General features: G+C 39.2%; 2 protein-coding genes across 5 annotated transcripts in view; one reads left to right on the forward strand and one right to left on the reverse strand.

The window, feature by feature from the left end:
- LRRIQ3 (leucine rich repeats and IQ motif containing 3) overlaps window positions 1-7,681 on the reverse strand; it is a 68,557-nt gene extending 60,876 nt beyond the window's left edge. For all 3 annotated transcript variants that reach the window (XM_065554058.1, XM_065554056.1, XM_065554057.1), the window contains exons 1-2: window positions 7,558-7,681; window positions 449-746 (exon numbers count right to left, since the gene is read on the reverse strand). In XM_065554058.1, the coding sequence (XP_065410130.1) occupies window positions 449-709 (261 nt within the window). In that variant the 5' untranslated portion in view covers window positions 710-746; window positions 7,558-7,681. The remainder of the gene's footprint in view (window positions 1-448; window positions 747-7,557) is intronic.
- A 22-nt stretch (window positions 7,682-7,703) lies between these two features.
- Window positions 7,704-15,236, forward strand: FPGT (fucose-1-phosphate guanylyltransferase). Of its 2 annotated transcripts, none has more exons than XM_065554060.1 (4): window positions 7,704-7,840; window positions 10,043-10,210; window positions 11,794-11,886; window positions 13,127-15,236. In XM_065554060.1, the coding sequence occupies exons 1-4, from the start codon at window positions 7,762-7,764 to the stop codon at window positions 14,572-14,574; spliced, it is 1,788 nt and encodes a 595-aa protein (XP_065410132.1). In that variant the 5' UTR covers window positions 7,704-7,761; the 3' UTR covers window positions 14,575-15,236. The 2 variants fall into 2 exon arrangements, with proteins under 2 accessions (XP_065410132.1, XP_065410131.1); XM_065554059.1 differs by having other exon boundaries at window positions 7,837-8,276.
- Window positions 15,237-17,311: the final 2,075 nt, after the last annotated feature.

A 17,311-nucleotide genomic window follows, 5' to 3' on the forward strand; every position in this document is an offset into this window, starting at 1 on the left:
TTCAGTCAACCAAATTCTATATTTATATAATCTTGACATACCTTTATAAATTCATATGCAGATGTGTTGAGCTATTATCATTACTTAAGACTTAAGTTACAGTAATGTACAGAGGCCCCAATAAGAATCAGAACCCCCTTGTGCTAGGTGTTGTGCTAGAAAAAGGTAGACATAGGGTGAAATCCTGGCCCTATTCAAGTCAATGGCAAAAATCCAATTGTCTTCAGTGCAGCCAAGATTATACCAACTGTTCCTGAACAGATATTTTTAGAGTAAAAATCTAAAATATTAAACTGGAAGAGCAACTGCTATGTACAAATAATACTGTTAAAGTCTGCATTTAAAATCTAAATTGCTTCTAAGAAATACTGGGAAAACACACAAGTTTACAGATAAATTTACTTCATTGAACTATTCTGTTTTGCATAGCTCCAAAACAACTGTTTACCTGATTTCCATGGAGATCCAGCTTAACTAAATGAGTACAACATTCAAGTGCATCAATATCTGTAATATAATTATTAGACAGGATGCATACTTTAAGCAAAACACAGTATTGCAAATGTCTCACATTCTTTAAATATAGCCCATTTAACTGAACTATAACAAGATCTTTGAGCTTCTTTACGTGGGCTTGACTGGTAGTTTGTCCATATTTGAGTAACAGATTTTCAGAAGTAGAAACAAGGCGTTCCATTAATTCCTCCATAGCTGGTTATTTGCTTTGTGGTTCATCCACAAGAGATCTAAGAAAAGAAGAAGGACTACACAGTAGGTTGCACTTATTCAACTTTCAAAAGAAAAACTTCAAATACCCCAAATAAATATACAACTGTTTGTTACAACACTGCTTGCTCTGTAAAATTTTACACAGTCACGGCGGGGGGGGAGTGGGGAATCTCTTATGGGATTAATTTGAAAACATAAAAGTGAATGAAAAAGTGCACGTGCATGTTACTAGTATATAGTACATTTTATTCCAAAGGAACCCAAAAAGTGCTTTGCAAACTGAGGCTTGATTATGCAACCCTTTATATTTTGTATTCATTCAATCAAGCAGTCAATGAATAGTACATACATAAATGTACTGGCTGTTTATTAGTTGATCTTCCCTGTTAACATGAGTAAGGGTTGTAGGGATGAATTCATCAGCTGCTAAATGCAGTCACTTTGGAAGAGAGGCAATGTTTAAGAATGCACAGCAACACAACACAATAAATTAGACTGGAAAAAGCAAAGAATAACATGAACCATTGAAACTGCATGGAGAAATTTGTTGGCAGAATGCAACTTCCTGAGTTACAGTCTAGTTAGGACACAAGAGCTAACAGCCCTGCTCTTACAAAAAAACTTCTATGAATTCTTTAATAACCACAAATGGTGAACAACTCTGTTTTACATCTTATCCAAAAGAGAGCATCGAAAGCAGCACAAATGTCCCTGCCGCTAGTGTTTCTTAATGAATCATCAATACCACTTGCTGCATCAGCTAAGAAGGTTTTCTTTTCAAATACTGAGACAATCCAACACTACTTACTGTATGACATTTGCTGGAATTAGGCACAATTTGATGTGGTTTTATTGATAAAGGTAGGAATGTCCCTTTAATTGAAATTATCTTTTTAAAAAAATGTAACTGCAAAGAACAGCTGGATTCAGCAATTTTTTTTAGACTTTGATTATTGTAACATAAGGAATGCACACATAAATGTATGAATTATCAAATTCAATTAATGCCACACTATTAAAAATAAAAAATAAGTACAGAAATATTTTACTCCAATATTAGGGATCTAATTATAGATTCAAAGATTTCAGTTGAACAGAAATCATATTATTGTCAGTAAACCTTTCATGAGTTTTATATCTTCAGCAGTTTCCTAAATTCCTTGTAAATTATTATACATTTTTAATCACACTGTGAAAACTATGCCTCTGTAGAGTATAGTGCATACTAGTTACAACAGACACCACTCTACTCTCAATCTTTATTCATTATATACAGTTAGGTGAAGTACATGTGGCAGAGGTGTATGTGAAGGAAACAAGGGTTAAATAAATGAAAGACTACGATAAAGTATTAAACAGGATTGCAAATCATTCTCCAGTTCAGAAGGATGGGAATTTTCTCTTAAAGGAACTATTCCATCTGGAGAGAATAAAATACATGAAAATTTGCTGGCTATCTGCTGAGGGTCCTACACTGTTACAAGAGGCACTTATTACTAGCTTTTTACTTAAAATGTTTATCTATTACCTGGGACATGTTTTAATCCATTTTGTACAATGTACTTTTGAACAAGGATACAGTGTTCATGAAACATGGCAAATTAATGGGATCCATTAATAATATTACATTTCTGCCAACTAGCAGAACAGAATGAAAATGGTACCAAGAACCTAAAACTGCAGGCATATTCACCTTAATTAAAAACAAATTGTATAATTATATCTGCAACAGTTAATGAAGGATCCAAACTTTCTCTCGCCGACGTAAAAGGAAGTTTTGCTATTGGCTTCAATAGGAGTCTGGAAAAATAAATAAGTATGCATTCTATAAAAGCACTTCAATCTTTTACCTACGTTTACTCAGTAATGTGGGAAAACTAAGAAGGGTCAAAAGGATCCCTTATACTGAGCAAAAACAAGTAATTTTTTAAATTATTTTTTTAAAAGCTTTTCCAATCTATATTGCCATAGTGATGTCAAACTGTATTTAATGGATCACTGAAGAAGTTTGATAATTCCAGATCAGTGGCACTTTGATATTTTAGGGTCCATCAGCATTTACTCTCTAAGACACCTCTTTTAGGGCTTTATAACTAGGTGATAAAAAATTGGCTTTTTGGTAGAACTAGGATACTTTTCTCATGATGACATACTTTGTTTCCTAAATTCTTTATAGCAGTTTTTGTATTACTTTTAAGGCTTCCTTTATTGCAAGATTTGTGTATGGTGAGACTTTATCAAAAGATACCACCATTTCGTTTTCCTCTGTTTAGATTCTACAGGTGCAGAATATAAATTCAGGTTTCACAGTAGCAGCCGTGTTAGTCTGTATCCGCAAAAAGAAGAACAGGAGGACTTGTGGCACCTTAGAGACTAACAAATTTATTAGAGCATAAGCTTTCGTGGACTACAGCCCACTTCTTCGGATGCATATAGAATGGAACATATATTGAGGAGATATATATACACACATACAAATTCAGAAAAACAAATGAAGATCGCAGATCAGGAGCCATAACATCCAAAAGAAAGTAATGAGGCAAGAAAAACTCTCAGCAACATGGGTTATATCAATACTGAACAACTGTTTGTAGGTTAGGGGACAGCTGTGTGTGTAATGGGAGCTGCAGGGGGTGGTGCCTGTGGGTGGAGACAGCACGCAGAGCCGTCTGCCATGCCTCCGCCTAGGAGCAGCCGGGACAGGTCATCGCTTCTGGGGAGCTGCCCGAGGTGATCTGGCACCCCACACCCTTCCCGTGCCCCAACCCGCTGCCTCAAGCCCCCTCCTGCACCCAAACTCCATCCCAGAGCCCGCGCTCCACACCCACTCCTGCGCCCCAACCCTCTGTCGGCCCAGTGCCAACCAGACTATAAACCGGAATTTCAATGAAAATCAGAAATGACGGTTTATAGAGCTTTCTGGTTGATGAAGTACCGGGTAAAACAGCTTTTACTGTATTTGTAGCTGTTTTTCTACATTTTCAAACATACTGATTTCAATTACAACACAGAATACAATTCACCTCAGACAAGTACTGTAGTGCAATCCCTTTGTTGTGAAAGTGCAACTTACAAATGTAGATTTTTGCTTGTTTGTTACATACCTACACACAAAGCAAAACTTATAAAACTAAAAGTCCACTCAGTCCTACTTCTTGTTCAGCCAATTGCTCAGAGGAACAAGTCTGTTTACATTTATGGGAGATAATGCTGCCCACTTATTATTTACAATGTCACCTGAAAGTGAGAACAGGCATTCGCATGGCATTTTTGTAGCTGGCAAAAATTTATGTGCCACATATGCTAAACATTCATATGCCCCTTCCTGCTTCGACCACCATTCCAGAGGACATGCTTCCGTGGTGATGAGGCTCATTTAAAAAAAAAGTGTTAATTAAATTTGTGACTGAACTCCTTGGGGGAGAATTGCATGTCTCCTGCTCTGTTTTACCCACATTCTGCCATATATTTCATGTTATAGCAGTCTCGGATGATGACCCACCACATGTTATTCATTTTAAGAACACTTTCACTGCAGATTTGACAAAACACAAAGAAGATACCAATGTGAGATTTCTAAAGATAGATATAGCACTCGACCCAAGGTTTAAGAATCGGAAGTGCCTTCCAAAATCTGAGAGGGAGGAGGTGTGGAACACGCTTTCAGAAGTATTAAAAGAGCAGTACTCTGATGTGGAAACTACAGAACTCGAACCACCGAAAAAGAAAATCAACCTTCTGCTGGTGACATCTGACTCAGATGATGAAAATGAACACGCGTCGGTCCACACTGTTTTGGATTGTTATCGAGCAGAACCTGTCATCAGCATGGACGCATGTCCTCTGGAATGGTTGTTGAAGTATGAAGGGACATATGAATCTTTAGGGCATCTGGCACATAAATATCTTGCAACGCTGGCTACAACATTGCCATGCAAACGCCTGTTCTTACTTTCAGGTGACATTGTAAACAAGAAGCGGACAGCATTGTCTCCTGCAAATGTAAACAAACTTGTTTGAGAGATTGGCTGAACAAGAAAGTACGACTGAGTGGACTTGTAGACTCTAAAGTTTTACATTGTTTTATTTTTGAATGCAGTTATTTTTTGTACATAATTCTACCTTTGTAAGTTCAACTTTCATGATAAAGAGATTGCATGACAGTACATGTATTAGGGGAATTGAAAAATACTATTTCTTTTGTTTTTTACAGTGCAAATATTTGTAATCAAAAATAATAATATAAAGTGAGCACTGTACACTTTGTATTCTGTGCTGTAATTGAAATCAATATATTTGAAAATGTAGAAAATATCCAAAACTATTTTTGGTATTCTATTATTGTTTAACAGTGCGTTTAATGGCTTGACAGCCCTATAAATTACTAATTGAGTACTGGGCAAAACAACCCCGCTTCACAATGATGATGCATTTCTTTTAGACTGGTGTTGATAAATCAACAGCAGTTCACACTAGAAAATTAAAACTAGCCTATCTGGTCTACACTAGAAAATTAAGTCGTCTTAGCTATGTCTCTCAGGAGTGTGAAAAATCCAAACCCTTGAGCAGCATAGTTAAATCGACATAATCCCCGATGTAGGCAGTGCTACATCAATGGAAGAATTCTTCCATCAGCCTATCTACCACTTCTCGGGGATTCCTAAAACACAAACAGGAGAACCCCTCCCATCGGTGTAAGTAGTGTCTACACTGAAGCGCTACAGCAAAGCAGTTGTGCTGCTGTATCATTTTACATGTAGACATACCCTTAGGTTTGTGAGTAAGTTTACTCCTGTGAATAAAGCTATTTATGTGCCCAGAGCCTGGTCTACACTAGGCATTTACTTCAGGATAGCTGCTTCACTCAGGAATGTGAAAAATCTATACCACTAAGAGGGTAAGTCTATACTACAGCCGGGATCAATGCTCTGAGATTGATTCACCGGTGGTCGATTTAGTGGGTCTAGTAAAGAGCCGCCAAATCGACTGCAGATCACTCTACAGTCAACCCCTGTACTCTACCCCCGATGAGAAGAGTAAGGTAAGTCGATGGGAGATTTTCTCCTATTGACCCCGCACGTTGTAGACCCCATGGTAACTCGACCTAAGGTACGTCACCTCCAGCTATGTTATTCATGTAGCTGGAGTTGCGTAGCGTAGGTCGACTTATCGCGGTAGTGTAGACATAGCCAGAGATGTAGCTATCCCAACCTAACTCCCAGGGTAGACAGCACTGCCCTTGAAGAATTCTTCCATCGACCTAGCTACTGCCTCTCAAGGAGGTGGATTATCTACATAAACAGCTGCACCGCTGTAGCATTTTAAGTGTAGACATACCCCAAGCCTTTGTAGGTTTGAGCCTAAGCACAGAAGATACATTCATAGGTTTCTACAAAGTCCACCCATTACTTAAACTGGAAGGAAAGTTATTTTTCTCTTTAATTGATAATCCTTGGTTCCAGTGAATAACCAAAATACCACTAAAAAGTGCATTTATATACAAATTGTTGAGCAGTATTATTCAAAAGTTTGGTATACAGTAACTGAAGAATGCTTATGATTTAAATGCATAGTTTGTTTTTTTCTTGTAGATGTTTTTAATCAAACTGAATAAACATTGTAATTCTTTATCAATTGTGACATCTTTAGACACTAGAACATAGCAAAAGAAACAACCCTTTCTTTTTCAATAAATAACAAAGAGCAAGTACAAAGGGAAAATAAATGATACAACACAGCATGAACACATTTTAGTAAATTCCAAGTTTCCTATCAGTGTGCGTCAGAAAGAGAACCATACAATCTACTCATGTTGTTCTTGAAATTCAACTAGTAAAAACAGAAAACTAGGGCTCTGAACCACTTAGGCAGACTTTTATGTGTCCGTGTGCACTCAAGTGCACCCACATGAATCCAGTTGTAAGACTGGGCCAAAATATTGAGATGTATGTAAGTATTATAAAAGATTTCTGAATCAAATAATTTAAATAATAATAATTTAAAGACAAAAGTTACTGTGCTACTTTAACACATCATTTATTACTATACTTCTCAGTACAGTACACAGACCATCAGGTATTATGTCATATTTTATAACACAAAGTGTTAAAAGAACAGGAATACTTGTGACATCTTAGAGAAAGCTTATGCTCAAATAAATTTGTTAGTCTCTAAGATGCCACAAGTACTCCTGTTCTTTTTGCGGATACAGATGAACACGGCTGCTACTCTGAACCCTGACAAAGTGTTAAGAAACTTAAACCAAGACACACGGATGACTTTGTGCACTACTGACATGCAGCCAGTTCTGGGCCAGGACACTGCTGCTGGAGCCAGGAGGTGAAGAACACCACAGCTATTGGACGGTGTATATTGGGAATTAGGGAGCTATGCCACAGACACTCAAGTGGGACTCCAGCCAGGGAATGGAGTTTGACAACCTGACTCTTCCAAAACATGCCAAGGAATCTTTGGGATGTGTTGTCAGTTTCAGTGGCAGACTTCGATATTAAGGGTGAAATTTTCAGATACAGACTCTAATTTGCCCCCAAACTCTGTAGTGAGAAATTACCAACCGGGACTACACACTTAGCCCTTAGCGAGCAGGAGGGCGCTGCTTTAAATCTTCACTCATCCCAGCCTGTCCGACACCCTGGAGTTCAGCCCCCCGCCCGGGCGAGACCCTGGGACTAGGCTCCTTTGGTCCCCCGGGGTTCAGCGCCCTCCTCCGGGTCCGTTAAGAGACCCGCGGGTTCAGCCCCCCGCCTAGGCGAAACCCTGGGGCGGGGCGGGGCGGGGCTCCCTCGGTTCCCACCCCACTGCACTCACCCGCGCCCCGCCGCTCCCAGCCCGGCCGGCAGCGGAGCTGCCGGGAGCTGCGGCCTTGTTTGTCTGGCGGTTACCATGGGAACCGGCCCGAGAGCCGCCCACTACTCCCAGCCCCGGAGCTGGGCCGGGCCGGGCCGTGCGGGGAGGCGGGGCCGCTAACCGAACCCGGAAGGCCCCTGCTAGGCCAGGCCTTGCTCCGGCGAGATGCGCGCGGAGGCAGAACTCGATGTTTTGCTCCAAGAGGCCACTCGGCGGAGACTGGCGAAGTTTGACGAGCTGAGAGGTAGGGGCCGGGGTCACTGCTGGCCTCTGGGGCGGGGTGTTGGGGTGGAGCCGCTGCCCCGCAGGCTCCGACACTGGGCAACGCCCCCCCCCTCCCCTCCCCTCCCCTCCCCTGCTTCAGCAGCGGGGCCTCACGCCCAGGGGAGTCACCCCGGAACCGCAGTGTCAAGCTCCCCTTCCTTAGACTAAGAGTCCCAAGCATAGGCCCTGACCCTGCAAGGAGAGACCCGTGTCCCCCTGGGCGGCGTTAACCAGCCCCCCCCAGCTGAAACACTTGGGCGCCTCCTGAACTTGACTCCCCTCAGTGACCCCATTGATCTCAGCTGAAAGCATGAGACGTAAAGTTAAGCACGTGTGTAAGTGTTTGCAGGATCCGGCGTTTGTTCGTGTAGCGTTTTCTACCTGTAAATGTGAAAGACAAGCTGTTTTCATGGAAGGTAAGTGATATCCCCGACACTGGCTCTTGCTCTTTGTAACTGGTGGGGAAATTGAGAGGTGGAGAGTTGTGTCCAAGTAAGCACCCCAGAGGGTCACTCAGCAAGACCACAATCATGCAAACACTTACACATATGCTTAACTCTAAGGATGGGAGTATTCCCATCAGGGCCGGCTCCAGGCACCAGCTTACCAAGCAGGTGCTTGGGGCGGCCACTTCGGAGAGGGGCGGCATGTCCAGCTGTTCGGCAGCAATTCGGCAGACGGTCCCTCACTCCTGCTCGGAGCAAAGGACCTCCCGCCGAATTGCCGCCGCAGATCGCAATCGCGGCTTTTTGTTTTGTTTTGTTTGGCAGCTTGGGGCGGCCAAAACCCTGGAGCCGGCCCTGATTCCCACTGACTTCATTTGAACTGCTCACATATTTAAAGTTAAACACATGCATCAATGTTTGCAGGATCAAGGCCCAAGTCATTTGTAAAGATGGGGATAGAACCCAGGTCTTCTGATTCCTAGTTCCATTTCTATATTCACTGTTTTACTCCCCAGTCCTTCAAAAGAATCCACATGGTAGATTCTTACATCGATTTGACTCTGCTATATAGATCCTTTGGCTCATTCACAACTTTATGAAGTGTGGTGTTTAAAGTAGGGGAGAAAAAAGGTTCAGATCTGGTCTGAAATAATGAGTTCTGAGGGGGAAACTTCAGCAGATTCTACAAAGAGTTTTAGGGGACAAAGGGAAGAGTAAGTAGGGAGGGTTACAGATTATTTTTAAATTTCTCCATTTTGTTGTCAATTTTTTTAAAAAGGAGTGGAGAAATAGTGTTTCCTACAACTGCTAGTTCTGCAGATCAACATGATGTTACAATTCTGAATCTGAGAAGGTTTACGGAGACTCAGATTACAGGAGAGATGCTGCATATTGAATATATGAACTGCCCTATATGAATGTACCCATGTTTTATAAAACAATTATTCCATTAAGAGTGATCGTTATATAGACAAAGGATAATTTAATTTTCATGGGATTTGAATTACAGCGGGTTGATGGATAGCTCTGAGCTGAGAGCATCACTCGTGTTAACTCTAAGGAACAAATGTAGTATAGTATTGTTTTATTATTTAGGGTCTAGTTAAGAGTATGCAGTTTCCTTGATGCACCCATAAAGAGCGAGATCAACACTGTACACCACAGAGTGTTAAAGTGGCTAGAATTGTTACATGAATAAGGCTATAAGGCCATGTCTAGACTAAGGGCTTGTCCATACCAACAACACTTAGTTCGCAGCAGGCTGGGGGATAAATCTACTACTGCTGACACACACTAACAGTTCCTTAAGCACACTAAGGTTTTTATAACAAGATACATACATAAAATCCTAAAATGAAATCCTGGCTCCACTGAAGTCCATGGTAAAACTCCCATTGTCTTCAGTGAGGCCCCTATTTCACCCCTAGTGTAAATAGGGCACACTGTTGTTTTATCTTAATGTAGCCAGTCGAGGGAATTTGTAGTAGGAAGTTTAAGATTTCTGGATTTCCTAAGTATTGTTGGGAAAGTCTGTCATAATGAATATTCATGAGGCAACAAAATTAACGTTGTATATTGCCACTTTTATTTGGACATTTAATAACATTTGGGTGCTTGATTTTACAAATGTAAGTTCCTTTGATGTAGTTTTTGTATGTCGTACTACGGAGAATGTCATTAATCTCTCACTATTCTACCCTGTGATGGTCTCTCTGGTTAACTCACTTTTCAAATAGGTAAAGTCACACAAACTGGAGAATTCTGGGATGTTGTTGTAATTACAGCAGCTGACAAAAAACAGGAATTGGCTTATCAGCAACAGCTATCAGAAAAGTTGAAAAGAAAGGAACTCCCTCTTGGAGTTCATTACCATGTTTTTGTGGATCCTCCTGGACCAAAAATTGGTGGGTATTTTATTGCCAATTTTTCTGTTTTCTCTTACATGACATAGCAGTTGATACATACCTTTTTCTGACAATCAGTCAAAGAAATTAACTTAGCCAATCTCTGACTACGTTCAGTATAAAGCCAGAAGGCACCATTGTTACCATCTGGTCTGTCCTGTATAATATAGACCATAGAACTTCCCTCAATTAATTTATATTTGTACTAGTATGTATCTTTTAGAAAAATAGCCAATCTTGATTAAAAATTTCCAGTGATGCAAAAGCCACCTCAGCCATTGGTAAGGTTCATAGTTTAAGATTTCACTATAAATTGACTAATTTTCAGACAGACAAAAAGTGCTCATTGTAGTAAGTATTATGACAGTTGTATCTCTTACAGCGAAAGATTTCCAGAAAGCTGTTAGAAGCACAATTATATTAATTAAATCACAAAAAATGTTCTAATGGCATTAAGCAGTGTATTTTGATTCAAATGTGTAATTATTAGCATTAATGAGTCTGGTGCTCCTTTGGACCTCATATCAGTTCAGCAGATATATTAAAATTTACCTAGTAACATTTATATATTGCCCTTAAGGAGCATTCACAGTATATATCATGGTGGTTTAGACTTCGATTGTATGTTAATAATATAAGTGCATAACACAGAATGTCACTGATTCATCTTGTTTCTTATATATTCATATTGTACATCACAACAGATCCATTATGGTCTATAATGGAATACGTTTACACCTATTAGATCCATAACACTGAAAACACAGCAAGAGTCTTAATGAAAAGTAGCCACTGAGCATGCACATGCACAGTGTCATCTTGTAAATTTCATTAGCTCAGCCATTTGTTTGTTTAGAAAGTAACAAATCTGATTAGAATATATATAGTATAATCTCCAAACATTAATTTTCAGAAATGAAATCATTTTATGTTATAGTAGAACAATAAATATCAGAATACTGGTAAACATCTATTTTTTTTCCTTTTCTGTACTTTTCATGTCAAAAAGGTCTCTTGAAAACTTGCTTAAAATCATTAGTGAGATTTTGTGTGACAGGTTACATGTTAGAGCCAATTTTTATAGCCTCTGGAACTGATGACAGATCTTTAATTATGTCACTCAGGGGATGAATTGGAGGGGGGGGAAATGTTCTTCTTCCACCCTCTCCCCCCAAGACCTGCCCATTTGAGATGCTCTTTATAGTGGATTGTGCAGAGCATCATTAGGTGACTGCCCAACCTCCTTCCTGCAAGGTTTGATCAACGGTATTGACATGGAGATGAATAGTACCATCCTTTCAGAGTTGTTTTATGCAATCTCAGGTAGATATCATTGCATCAATAGACAGTACACAATTTAAAAATTATCTTTGCAGCCATGAGGACTAGAGACTTCATTTAAAAATAATTGACAATTTATGCTCTGGAGCAAGAGGTCAGCATCTTAAAAAGCACTTACGTGACCAGCTTCCCCAAGCAGCCCACTTCAACCCCTGGTACCGATAGCACATGAATTTAATACACTTGACATGTTTATGTAACTAATGTTTATATTCTTAATTTATATATTGAATATTTTGTAGGAAATGGTGGATCAACTCTTCATGTCCTTCAATGCTTGGAAGAAATGTATGGTGATAAATGGACTTCTCTTACTATCATATTAATTCATTCTGGTAAATCCTTTTCCTGTTTTAAATTTTCTGTGACACTATGCTATTTTTTTCTTTTCTCCCTGAATGAAAATGTGGTGGTGGTTTTGGGAAGAAGAAGTTGTCAAATGGGATCTCTCTTAAGTAAGCTCAGATTTGGCTGGCTGACTTGGCAGTCGAATGGCATCTGAATGTGGGTTTGCAGTTCATGTCCAACTATCTCAGCTAAAAGAGTCTGGAAGGGCTGTGAAACAGCAACCTCAGCTTTTTGAGAGAAAGAAGCCTTATGTCATCATACAGCAACATCCTCTGGGGGAGATGGGTTGTTTGGCTCATTTATGGCTTGAAATTGCAAAAGGGACTGCTTACATGTAGAAAGAAGAGAGACTTGAATGCCAGTCGCTTGCTGACAGAGTTTGGCTCTATGCCAGATATTTGCTGATTTTAAGGGAGTGGGAGAAGTAAATATAAAAAATGGTGACATGGGAGAAAAGGACAGGAGAGTGGGAGGGTTTATCTACCAAATCAAAGATGAAATGGAAGTAATTCAGTTTTCTTGTTTCCATTGTATGCAAAAAGTCCTTTTCCTAGTTTACTGTGAGCACAAAGTGTAGAGCAGTGTTTCCCAAACTTGGGACGCCGCTTGTGTAGGGAAAGCCCCTGGCGGGCTGGGCAGGTTCGGCCGATCGCGGCTCCCACTGGTTGCGGTTCGCTGCTCCAGGTCAATGGGAGCTGCTAGAAGCGGCACGGGCCGACGGACGTGCTGGCCGCCGCTTCCAGCAGCTCCCATTGGCCTGGAGCGGCGAACCGCAGCCACTGGGAGCCGCGATCGTCCGAACCTGCGGACGGGGCAGGTAAACAAACCAGCTCGGCCTGCCAGGGGCTTTCCCTACACAAGCGGTGTCCCAAGTTTGGGAAACACTGCTGTAGAGGATAAAGTCAATAAATTAGGAAATGCTCTCTTTAACGCATACTGTCTTTTGGACACTCTGAGGATCAAGATCAGGATCCAGCATTAGTTCTGTCTGAAAGAGTTTGACTGACATTAGAAATATCAGTTCTTTAAATCTTAATTTTTCTTTTTAAAGGCATGCTTAAAATACAGCCACGTGCATATGTAAAATAGCCACTTCGATATTGTAACTCATAACTAGTTCTTGATAATTGTATATACCAATAAGAGAGATCTTTAAAGAGGAGCGTGTGTGTGTGTGAAACTTGTATATAATAAAACTATCTTTTTTTTTTTTTTTTTTTTTTTAAGGTGGTTATAGTCAACGTTTACCACATGCAAGTGCACTGGGAAAAATTTTCACAGCTTTGCCTTTTGGTGACCCTATTTACCAGATGTTGGAGTTGAAGTTGGCAATGTACATTGATTTTCCTACCCATATGAATCCAGGAATTCTCATTACTTGTGCAGATGATATTGAACTTTATAGTATTGGAGCAACAGACGTCATCAAGTTTGATAAACCTGGGTTCACTGCATTAGCTCACCCTTCAGATTTGACTATTGGTACCACTCATGGAGTATTTGTGTTAGATTCATCTGCTTTATCAGAAAAAGAGCTTGAATACAGATCTTGTCATCATTTCCTACATAAACCTAATATTGAAAAGATGCATCAGTCTGGTGCAGTATGCATAAGGAGGAATTGCTCTCAACCAAACTCCTCTGGAGAACACTATGACTTAAAAATGGACTACAAGTATGTGTATACAGACAGCTTATTTTACATTGATCATAGCATTGCAAAACAATTACTAACATTTTTTAAGCAGCTGGATACTCTTTCCTGTGAAATAGATGCATATGGTGATTTTCTCCAGGCTCTGGGACCTGGAGCAACTCATGATTACACAAAAATCACAGATAATGTCACAAAAGAAGGATCACAGTTAGGAGAAATAAGGCAGAAGCTATTTTGTCTTCTTAAAGGAACATCACTTAATGTTATAGTCTTAAATAACTCCAGGTTCTATCATATTGGGACTACACAAGAGTATTTGTTTCATTTTACTTCTGATAGTAAATTGAAATTGGAGCTTGGCTTACTATCTAAAGCTTTTAGCATCTTTCCAGATAAAGCAGAAAACTCAGATATATCGGCATGTATCATTCAAAGCGTACTGGATTCAAGATGTGTTGTAGCACCTGCCTCTGTTATTGAATACTCTAGGCTGGGACCTGAGGTTTCAGTAGGGGCAAACAGCATTGTCAGTGGTTGTTGCATAAGTGCTAACATAGATGTACCACCAAACTCTTTTGTGAGTTCATTCAGCATCAGGGTTAATGGAAAAGTAATGTATGTGAGTATGGTGCTTGGTGTAGAAGACAACTTGAAAAAGAATGTGAAATTGTTGTCAGACATACATTCCCTTCAGTTTTTTGGAATCAGTTTACTGCAGTGCTTGGACCTCTGGGACCTGAGAGTTTCAGACCAACTCTTCTCTGGTGACAAGACAAGTTTGGGTTTGTGGACTGCTCGGATTTTCCCTGTTTGTTCTACTTTAAGTGATTCAGTTAGAGTGTCATTAAAGATGTTAAATGCTGTGCAAAACAAGTCAGCTTTTAAACTGAATGGCTGGAAGCTCCTGTCTATTGAAGAAATGCTCTTCTACAAAGATGTAGAAGACATGTTGAAGTTCAGGCAGCAAATTTACGGAGAAATCACTCTACAAAGAAACAAAGAGAAATCTGATTTGTAAATGTACAGTATTTTTACCCTTTTGTCTTTCTTTAATATGAAGATGATTGATTGTTTTCAAGCTTGTAAAACCCAGAAGCAAAAAGTACACATCTTTTCTGATTTCATTGAAGTAGAAATAATGAAATTGCATTAGCTGTGTTATTGTAGCATAACATTAATAATGCAAAAAACACAGATAAACTATTCTTTTGATGAAAGAATTAATGAAATATTTGAAATCTATGAAAAAACTGAATTTTCTTGGGGTATCCATTATGTGGTGGGGTTTTTTTTTAGTTTTTGTTAAGAATATGGAATGAACATTACTTAAGAGTTTGATTGTACTTTGAAGAAGTTTTAAGTAGTTTTCAATATTGGCTCTTGCAACATAGTGTGGCATAGCAATGAGTTACATTTCCCTCTTTTCATGGTATCCTTTTAAAATGGGTATTTTAAGAGGCTAAGGTAATTTTTCATTATGCAAAGCAAAACAAAAGATTTTTTTATATTTGTTTAAACTTTAGCTCGTCATCATTTTTACAAGCAATGGGAAATTTTGTGTATGTGTGCTATATATATCTTCTTGCAGAATACCGAATAATTTGTGGAAAGAATTTATCTAAAAAGCTGTGATCTGAAATATTGTATCATAAGTAAATTGACGTAAATGCACTTTCCATATCTCTGCATCATGGTCCCTTCTGAATCAAAGCTTTCCAGAATCTAATGGCTCATTAACTTATGATTCCAATTCTTTGAATCCCCTTATGGTGCTCTCAGGACTCTTACAACTTGTGGTCATTTCATAACTTCAGTTCTCAAAGGAGACCAGGGCCAATAGAATGTTCTGGTTCAGTATCAACATTGAGTATCAAACTGTGGTAATGTCCCCTTCATTGTCCCATGTTCAGCTGTGTCCGCTTGCTACCTGCAGTCTCTCCTTCAAAATAACGTCCCTTTTCGTTCTATAATACTGACATTCACAATATTCAGTGGCACTGGGCATAGCTGTTTTGCCCAGAATTTAGAATGTTGTAACCATACACAGTCTCCTCTCCGACAACTCTTCCTGCCCCCTTTAGACCTTACACACTTTCCAGAAGCTTCTTAGTTGATGAATATGCCTGCTCTTTTTTCATCATCCGGGAACATGCAGTCACATTTCCCAACCCACATCACCCCTTCCATCATGCATTTTTATTCTTGTGCTGACTGTGGATGATCCTGTGCCCTGGCTGTCCATTTTGTGTCTGTATGCTGCGCTAATTAACTCTGCACACTCCACAAAGTAATTTTAACTATATTTTTTTCTCAGATTGTTTTATTACATTGTTACAATTTAAAATATTTTAACTTTTTTCCCCTTAGAATGTGCCCATTAAGCTGTCACAATGCTAGGGCAAATGAGTTAACCCAACATATGACTCTGCTATGCATAAGTGAAAGGTATTTGTTCAGTAACCGGAAATGTGAGCAAAAAATAGAACTGCATTTCTCATGAAAAATATATTTGAAGTCAAACATGAATTTTATTTTTGTCAGACTCCAGTCCCCTAAAATTAATTATTTTTCTATTATAAGCATGGAACCAGATTCTGATCTCTGGCACTAGTGTAAATCTGGAGGAACTCCTTGGATTTACTCTAGTAAAACGGAGATCAGAATTGAGCCCAATATCTTTAATGTTTAACAATAGTTTTAATGACTAAACAAGGCAATGTATACTGAGTGCAAAATAATGTTGATCATATCATGGAATTATCTGTAATAAAACTATCCCTTGTTGAGTTCTCCAGAGGTTTTAGATGAAGGGAAAGCATAGGGTTATAATGTGGAATTTGAGGTTTGGCTTGTTAGGGGAGGGAACCTAATGAGTGAGTGCCATGGTTCACAAAAGCTCCTGTGCTTGTGAGTTGTAATCAAAGACTAAATATTATCAGATTAAATTTGTACCAACCTTTTTGACATATCTCACAGTAACAAAGTGCTTGTAGGCTGCTTTCTTAACTCCTATTGATATTTCTTGATGCCAGTTCCAAGGCAATGGAATGTCTCACCAATATTATTTCATACCAAAGTTTTCCTTAACCTTCATCATGTGTCGCTGGTAAGACACTACTTCTTTTGGAAGGTTTCTCTACTTGAGTTAAAAGTCTTCTGCATGTGAATCGGTACAGAAGAACTAGACCCCCCCCAGAGACTTGCAAGGGGGGGGTTGAGAGTGTGAATTTAATTTGCAATGGGGATAAGGATGGATGCCAAGGAAAAAAAGGTCTTAGGCAACAGGATAAAATGTTAGTGAAATGTTGTTGTTTTTTTAAATGGCTGCAGAGGCATATGTTCATGAAGACTGAGATTAAAGTTTACAATCAAACACCATACAAATCAAGAAGTAAAAAGAGTCATAGAACATGGTGCATGAAGTCATGAGAATGCTTAATCTATCTTCAAATTTGCATAATCTTTGTGTCATTAACTATTGTGATGTTATACAAAACATTGTGGAAAACACAAATGTTTGACATACAGACTTTGCATCTTCAATTAGAGACCAGACTTTGCTCCTAGATAGTTTTCATGCTGAATTGCCTCATCAATTTAAAGACTTAAATTCCCGGTAACCAGTAATTGTATTCTTTTAACAGACTCATTCATTCGTAACTATTATAAGATTTATTTTAAGAGAGTCCCCAAACATAATGCATTAATAACCACTTTGTTCACTGAAATTAGTTTTAGTGTAAAGACAGAGATTT

Source organism: Chrysemys picta, chromosome 8, assembly GCF_011386835.1.
Source record: "Chrysemys picta bellii isolate R12L10 chromosome 8, ASM1138683v2, whole genome shotgun sequence".
NCBI lineage: Eukaryota > Metazoa > Chordata > Testudines > Emydidae > Chrysemys > Chrysemys picta.